The sequence below is a fragment of the Mobula birostris genome, chromosome 32 (assembly GCF_030028105.1).
Source record: "Mobula birostris isolate sMobBir1 chromosome 32, sMobBir1.hap1, whole genome shotgun sequence".
NCBI lineage: Eukaryota > Metazoa > Chordata > Chondrichthyes > Myliobatiformes > Myliobatidae > Mobula > Mobula birostris.
Genome location: NC_092401.1, coordinates 5,878,031 through 5,886,825, shown reverse-complemented (window position 1 = coordinate 5,886,825; position 8,795 = coordinate 5,878,031). Strand labels below are relative to the sequence as shown.

The following is an 8,795-nucleotide window of genomic DNA, read 5'->3' as shown; positions in this document are numbered from 1 at the left end:
GATTAACAGCAGCATGGAAAAGAACAATAGTAGTGATGTACAGACATTCAAACAGTAGCCATACAATAGGAATCAACAACTAATTGTAGCATGTAAAAATGGCAATTATGGTAGATTTTAATGTTCATGTGGATTGGGCTCATCAAATTCAAAAGAGCAGCTACAAGATCAAATTCATAGAGCGCATTCATAGACCTACACATTAACCAGGGAACAGTCTATATAAAAGGACATATTGAATCAAGAGTGGAAGATATGACAAATATCTGATTTATAATAAGTAATGCAAGGATGGAGTTCAATACCGCCATAACCATTGGAGAATTGGTACCAAACAAAACAAAGATGATATACATTGATAAGTCTCTGACCCACATAGTTTGATTCTTAGAATGAGAATTAGTAACATTGACTTATGCAGTATGATGTGAAATTACAACCACAGGGAAATCTGCAGATGCTAGAAATCCAAAGCAGCACGCACACAAGAAGGGTCACAGACCGAAACAACGACTGTTTACTCTTTTTCATAGGGGCTGCCTGGCCTGCTGAGTTCCTCCAGCATTTTGTCATGTGAAATTAGTTGTTTTGCAGAATATAAAGCAACTAATTTTTAGAAGACTAAGGTGGCTGTATTAGTTATAGTCTTCTGAAAGCCCTTATATTCTGAAGTAGTATTGGTGTTTCAGAAAACTGCAGTCACAGAGAGTGAACAATTGTTTTTGTGCCAGCCTGACAGATCATGAAGTCCAGTTGAAGTGCACTGTAGGTAAACAATGAAGTGCAAGGATTGTGATGAGGTAGATTGGGAAATCCAGAGCTCCTTGTTAGTGTACAGAAGCACTATTCAAGGGTCTGGGAAAGGTGGCATGAGAAACCATCTTTGAGTGTCCAAAATCATCAGGTAGTAATAAGCAGTAGTTTAGGAAATCATAATTAGTTTTGCTAATTAACGAAATGATCACAAAACTATCCACACTAGAACTCTCCATGCAGCCAGCATCATGATTCTAACTGACTTTATCTATTATTGTCAGTTTATTTTGGTAACTCACACACAAAGTAGTGCTTCCAGCTGAGGTAAATACACAAGGAAGGATGCAAAAAGCTTCACTGTGATTGCAGGGATGAGGACTTTCAACTAGATTGCTGAAGCTAAGGATTTTGTGCAGCAGTAAAGATTTGAGAGGAAAATTGTAGGTGGCATTCAAAGGCATGATAGTTTTTGGTATTGTAAATAGAAAGAAACTGTTCCATCAGTGAATGGTTCAGGAACCAGGAGACATAACTAAATGATGGGGCAAAGATACAGGAGGAATGTGTTATTTTTTAATGATCCAGAACTTACGGTCTGAAATCAGAGCTTTCAGAAGGAAATACGGAAAGGAAAATAAGTCAGCCTCCTTTACTGTACAATTTAGATTCAATATACAAGTTTTCCATTGCATTTAATGTTATCCAGAACTGCAAATACAGCCACAATGTCAACACATTCAAAAGTCAGCATCGCCAACATATACTGCTGCAGAATCTTCAGACACATTCACACTAAACACATTAAAAACTATCTATAAATGGTTATGTGTCTGCATAAGGTGGTTTTGACAAATTATGTACCAACAATACCTTAGGTTTTAGAGGCTTCAATGAGTGAAACTCTTGAAGTTTTGCAAGTCTTGCAACTTTGATTTCATACGTGTGACCTGCAGCCTTTTCCCCTGTCGTGAATCTTTCTTATTGCAACTCCAGACAGAAAGTTAACAGCAACAGGGTTACCACAGAAGGTTGAATATCAAAATATTTTAATCTCCATCAGATCTCTCACTTTACTGGTAACTCCACGCAGCAATCAAAACATAGTTACTATGTCCCCAGTAGAATATTTAATGTTTAAACTTTTTGCTGTGCTCTCCTAGATGAACACCCAACAGAATATAGGCACTTCCAAATCAATAGGGGAAGAGGAAGACTGCTCAGCACCAGTCCATCATACTTGCTTGTTGCTTAATGGCAAAGGCAAAATAGGAGAACTTTTGACTTATAAAATGTGACCAATAAAGATAATTAGCACTCCAAGGATGGAGAAGGTAGCTTAGGAGTTAATAAAGGACAAGCAAAACAGAATTAACAATAAGCATTTTAGGTACAGTGTCTGCTAAAAGATTGTTTAAGGGTTACACAAAGCTTGGCTCCAATTGGGTACTTGACTGCTTATTCAGTCAGTCACAGTGTACAGGTATTGTGCCCACCCTTTATTCAGTTGCCGGGTGCTGACTTCCTGAAGACATTTAATTAAAACAATAAAAGCAAAACCAAACATTTGGTCTTCAGACTGGCCAGAAAAAAGAACACAAATAGTCTTAAAGTTGCCTTCAGTGTAAGAACTAAGTTGAAATTCATAACAATAACACATTATAGTGCAAGGCACTTCAATTTGTAATAAGGTTGCTGTTCCATGTTTTAAGGTTCATAGCATTCGAATACTCATTTCGTTTGAAATGGTCAGATGATAGGATTTTCGGATAAGTGGACCAATTTAATAAGATATACAGTAGTTATTTTATGTATGATAGCAGTTGAAATGAAGGACTGAGATTGAGGAATGTGTGTGAGCCATCACTGGATGACTCATTTGAGACATCATGCCTTCAATGTCCATCTTCACTATTAAACCTAACAGACTATTCTAAGTAGTCATGAAGTCACCTTGCTCATAGAATTCATTAAATAGATTGTCTGAAATGTCGAAGAGGAAGGAAGGATCTCCCAGTCAATCAGCTTCCAATACTGACTGCACTATGAAAAAGATTGTACCAGCTGGCTGCTTGGTAAATTTTGGCACCAATTTTAACACAATTTAATACCTAAGTACTGCAGCAAAGGGAAAATGGATGCGTGGTTTTAAAATTTCACATGAAAGAAACCAGGTGAAAAAAAAAAATCTTCAGACACTTCACGGTAGTAAAAATAATTAAAAAATTACACAAATATATATTTATCTTTGCAGGATACCCTTCACCACTTCTTTTTATGTTCGTCCATCGAGACTCCACCAGGCCCCAATGCTACAACCAAGAGAAGGCCTCCAATTACAGACATGGTTTGGAAGAAGTCATACTTTAGAAAGTCATGCAGGGGTCTGTAAACAGGAACTTGCCAGAATGGATTCTGAATCACATTCAACACAAAGAGCCAAATGACCAGTGTAAGCGCAGCCAATTTAGTTTTGAAACCAACAGCCACGAGGATTATCAAAGTAGTGCCAACGATATCTTGAAGAATCTAAGGGGGAAAAAAAGGAACGTTTAGAACATAGAATAGTACAGCACAGTACAGGCCCTTCGGCCCAGAATGTTGTGCCGACCCTCAAACCCTGCCTCCCATATAACCCCCCACCTTAAATTCCTCCATATACCTGTCTAGGAAACATTTCACCTTTTAAATAAACTCTATCATTGCTTTCTATCAATGTGACTCCAGACACATCAAGTGGTTGAACTTCTTCTGAAATGGCCTATTAGACCACTTTACTCAAAAGAATATTCCCATTTAGAAAAGCACAAACAGTATCCCTTGCAATTTTTATATTGTCTTTTACTACATGATGCAACTGAGAGTGGTATGGGCAGAAGTGGTCCAATAACCCTGTTCCACCATTTAGTCCGTTTATAGCTGCTTTGTATCTTAAATTATCTGATGACTCACACCCGTAACCCTGACTTGGTCCAACCAAGCATAGTTCACTGCCAAGAAGGCCCACCAGCGCCTTTACTTCTTGAGAAAACTAAAGAAATTTGGCCTGTCCCCTAAAACCCTCACTAATTTTTATAGGTGCACCGTAGAAAGCATTCTTTGAGGGTGCATCACAACCTGGTATGGAAGTTGTCCTGTCCAAGACCAAAAGAAGCTGCAGAAGATCGTGAACACAGCGCAGCACATCACACAAACCAATCTTCCGTCCGTGGACTCACTTTGCACCGCACGCTGTTGGAGCAGTGCTGCCAGGATAATCAAGGACACGACCCACCCAGCCAACACACTTTTCGTCCCTCTTCCCTCCAGAGGAAGGCTCAGGAGCTTGAAGACTCGTACGGCCAGATTTGGGAACAGCTTCTTTCCAACTGTGATAAGACTGCTGAACGGATCCTGACCCGGATCTGGGCCGTACCCTCCAAATGTCCGGACCTGCCTCTGGGTTTTTTTTTGCACTACCTTACTTCCCATTTTTCTATTTTCTATTTATGATTTATAATTTAAATTTTTAATATTTACTAATTTTAACTATTTTTAATATTTGTAATCCAGGGAATGTGAAACGCAGAATCAAATATCGCTGTAATGATTGTACGTTCTAGTACCAATTGTTTGGCGACAATAAAGTATGAAGTATAAGTATAACCCATATTCTTGCTCAATAATCAATCTTAAATTTTTATGGATTTTTAGTTTTTCTGCGTCAACAGCACTTTAGGGTATAAGTTTCAAAACTTGACCACGTGAGGTGCTACCTGATAAATCAAGATACGTTTTGTTATTCCCAGAGAAATATCCTCTCTATATCCCTCTATATGAGAGCGGTAAGCATAAAGGAGTTGGGTGCTTACTGTTCTGGTTAACAACAGATGGTGCAGTCTGGGTCATATTACGATCGAGGAACGTGTTTGTAGACCGGATATTGAACTTTTTGCTGTTGGACATCGGCCATATTCCACCGAGACACAACACTGGGTGGCACGGGAGGTCGTTTCCGCCTGTGGCCATTGAACTTGCAGCTCCTCCCGTGGAGGGTCAGACACCCTGAGCCAATAGACTGGTCCTGGACTTATTCTCCATCTGGCATAGTTTGCATTTTGTTGTTTGATTGTTTGTGGTTTTTGTATTGCTATATTTATGCTCTATTCTTGGTTGGTGCGGCTGTAACGAAACCCAATTTCCCTCGGGATCAATAAAGTATATCTATCTATCTATCTAAACTGATCAAACTTTTAATCGTCTTTAAATACTTCAGTTTCATTATACTTTATCTTCTAAGGTTAAGGATCTTGGTAGTCAAATTCAACCTGTCAGCCTTTTCAAGGCTGAAGCATAATTTGAAAGGTATGGTGAGCAGCATTCTAAATTCCAATGAAAAACCAGACTATTTTATTATGACTCACTGCTGAGCAGGATTCTTTCCTTAACCAGTATCATTATCTGTACAATTGCTCGCTCGACAGGATTAGACTGATGGCCAAAAGTAGGTAAGATGGAATAGCACTCAGCAGTACATGCTATCCCTACGTAACGAATGGGTTATATTTTTATGGGCATCTACAAGTCAATTTTGTCCATAAGTTGGCATATATACAAAAATCTATAGCTATGGTAATACCTAAGATTTATAATGAATGGCACTGAAAGCACATAAGACGCAAGGATATGGAAGCTTTGGAGAGAGTGCAGAGAAGATTTACCATGGAACAGAGTGCAGGTGCTACAATGTTAGATAAACCGGAGTTGTTTACGCTACAGCAGTGGCAGCTGAGGGGAGATCCAATAGAAATATATAAAATGATAAGTAGTATAGGTAGATTAGATTAACTTCTTTTTCCCTGGGGTTGAAATTTAGAAGGCAGGCTTTAAGGTGAAAGGGGGAAAGTTCAAAAGAGATGTGCAAAGTTCCCCCCAACTCACACAGAGTGGAGGGCATCTGGAAACCACAGCCTGGAGCGGTGGTGGTGTCAGATACAATAGAGGCATGTAAGATGCCAAACAAACACACAAATGGAGGGATGTTGACCATGTGCAGCAGAGATTAGTTCAAATGGGTGCCATTAGCTTAATTATTCCTGTTCTGTAGGGTTCCTTGAGATTTGTCATTGTTTTGAATTCCAAAAGATACTGGCCAAATCTATTCAAGTTGTCTTCATATGGCAAAGCAATCATTCCTCTAAACAGTCTGAAGAATTTTTCCTCTATGGTAAGTATATTCTCTCATTGCAAAGGAGACAAATCTGTAAATGAGCTTTTGTCCGAAGTGTGTACTCCAAGTGTTGTGTAATTGAGGCCCTATGTGTAAAGTCTACAGATGTACTCAAATGCATTGTAATCAATATATCATTTGCCTCGCTAACTGCCAGCAGCTCGGTGTTGTCTCTCAGTAATTTGTGTATAAAGACACTTTGGTCCTTTTGCATATCAACATTTCCCAGTCTCTAACTGATACTGTTTTCCCATCTTGAACACCAAAGTGGATAACTTCACATATTTCCACATTACATTGACTATTTTCACCCACTGTGTCTGTCTGTCTGAGGCTAGGTACACAGCTTCAGAATACATGGATGTCCCTTCAGAACAGAGATGAGGAGGAAGTTCTTTAGCCAGAGGGTGGTGAATCTGTGGAATTCATTGCTACAGAGAGCTGTGGAGGCCAAGTCACTGGGTATATTTAAATGGAGGTTGATAGATTCTTGATTAGTAAGGGTATCAAGATTAATGGGGAGAATGCAGGAGAATGGGGTTAGAGGGATATTAAATAGCCATGATTGAATAGTGGAGCAGGCTCAATGGGTTGAGTGATTTAATTCTGCTCTTATGTCTTATATTCTAAGATTGATAAGAACAATTACTAAAAGCGAGGACAGTAAACTAGTTCTGCCATTTATATATGTTAGAATTTTCAATTTAATAATATGACAGGCCATTTGTATCTAGGGCAGTCCATAGTTGGATGTTTGCAACCTGGTAGTGCCTGTATATGGATAATAACTTCATCTATTTGTTCAAGCTTTTTATGATGCAAAGATGTTCTTAAGTAATTCCCAGGAGCATTGACAAAAATAGATACCAAAGAGACAGGCTGAAAGCATGGTTAGAGAAGTGAGATTTAAGGAATACCTTAAAAGATATATATTGAGAGGCTTAAGGAAGGATGTTCTAAGCTCAGGTCCTTAGGAACTAAAGACATGGCTGTCAATGTTGGAGCAATTAATTTTCACTGAGATCCAGAAACCTGAATGATATTTCAGAGGGCAAAGAGGTTGGAGAAAATTACAGGAGGATTGAAACTACAAAAGAACTTGAAATCAAATACTAGGATTTTAAAAGCAAGGAGAATATCTTAATCAGGAACCACTACAGCACAATGGCTAATAGGTGAATGGGACCTGGCATGTGATGAAATGGACACCAGATTTTTAGATGACTAACTTTACACAGTAGAACTTGGAACGCTGGAACAGCTAAGTTAGGAAGTAACAAACACGCAAGTAAGGAACAAAAGGTACTTCGCAGATTGAGGAACATTACAGGTTCTCCAGACATCATTAGGCACCCAGATATTTTCACTCACACACAAATAAAACCACAAGTCCTGGGGACATAGAAGCAGAATTAGAACATTTGGCCCATTGAATCTGCTCCGCCACTCCATCTTGGGTGATTTATTATCCCTTTCAGCCTCATTCTCCTGTCTTCTCCCCGTAACCTTTGATGCCTTGACTAATCAAGAACTTATAAATATACCCAAGACTTGTTTTGCACAGCTGTCTGTGGCAACAAATTCCTCAGAATTCATCACCCTCTTTTTAAAGAGATGCCTCCTCATCTTTGTTCTAAAGCAATACCCCTCAATTCTGAGACTATGCCCTTTGATCCTGGACTCATCCACTACAGAAAGCATCCTCTCCATGTCTACTCTATCTAGGACTGGAATGGAATCATGTACACCTCAAGCTTTATATCTATCTTAGCACATAAGGCTAAGCTGAGAAGGTTGACAGGAAATGTAAATTGCTAACAGAAATCAAAGGTGAGTGGACAAAGCCTGGCAAATAAATTAGTGTGGATAAGCATGGTGATTCAAGCATTCAAACTAGGATCAGAATATCCTTTATATCAATTATAAACCAAAAATTAAATCACTATTTGGCTGATACTAATTATTAAAATACAGGCCTTAAACTTGCTAAGGTTTAAGTTTTGGAACAGTGTTATGCACTTCTAATCAAAAGTCACATTAATGAAAATCATTAGCAGTATTGCAGATGACACTATTTACTTAACGAGCTAGGTATTGACTGGTTTCAAAACCAATATTACACTCTTAAAACAAAACCACCCAGGATTATTCACAATAACTGAGATTGGAAAGGTGACAGGTAGTTACACAGTGCAAAATCAAAGACTTATTTCTGCTTCGTAATTGGATCCGAAAGTTGAATCCAGTTCTGATAAAAATAACACAGGCTGAAAGCTGCAACTTATTCACAATATTGCTATATAATCATTCAGTGAAGTTTACTATATTGTCCAGACCTCCCTTGACTAATATATCACAGCTTAATTTGCACCAAATTAATTAGCATTTGGCAATTTAAAGAGGGGTAACTTTCAAATTACCCACCATTAGCGCATTCAAGGAGAAGTGCAACAAAGTCATAAACATCAGGACAAGTAGGACACGACCACCGAGCTGCATGTACTGACGTGGGGAGGTAGTACCCATGGTGGGCACACCCGCAAACATAGTCTTCCCTTCTGATCGAAATTCAGCCAAGAGCAGTAGCAAGCCACCTCCAAGTGCAAGACTCCTGAATAAAGTGTCAAAAGGAATTCCTTGTCATTAAATGCAATGGCTAAAATCTACAAAACAAAATATCGTCTTCCTCCAAAAATTCTTTAGCGTGCAATTCCTCAAGAAGTCCAGAAAACCAGGATAAGACATACTGACATCTAATCTCCTTGTAAAAATGGTTCTAATCTCCAGGTTCTAGCACTTCTCTTTCATTACAAAGTGGCAATCTTCACGTGTG

General features: G+C 38.8%; 1 protein-coding gene across 1 annotated transcript in view; it reads right to left on the bottom strand.

The window, feature by feature from the left end:
- Positions 1–1,390: 1,390 nt before the first annotated feature.
- Positions 1,391–8,795, bottom strand: part of LOC140191090 (surfeit locus protein 4-like) — a 28,767-nt gene continuing 21,362 nt past the window's right edge. The window contains exons 5-6 of the mRNA XM_072248166.1: positions 8,387–8,573; positions 1,391–3,282 (exon numbers count right to left, since the gene is read on the bottom strand). Coding sequence (XP_072104267.1) covers positions 3,016–3,282; positions 8,387–8,573 — 454 coding nt within the window. The 3' untranslated portion in view covers positions 1,391–3,015. The remainder of the gene's footprint in view (positions 3,283–8,386; positions 8,574–8,795) is intronic.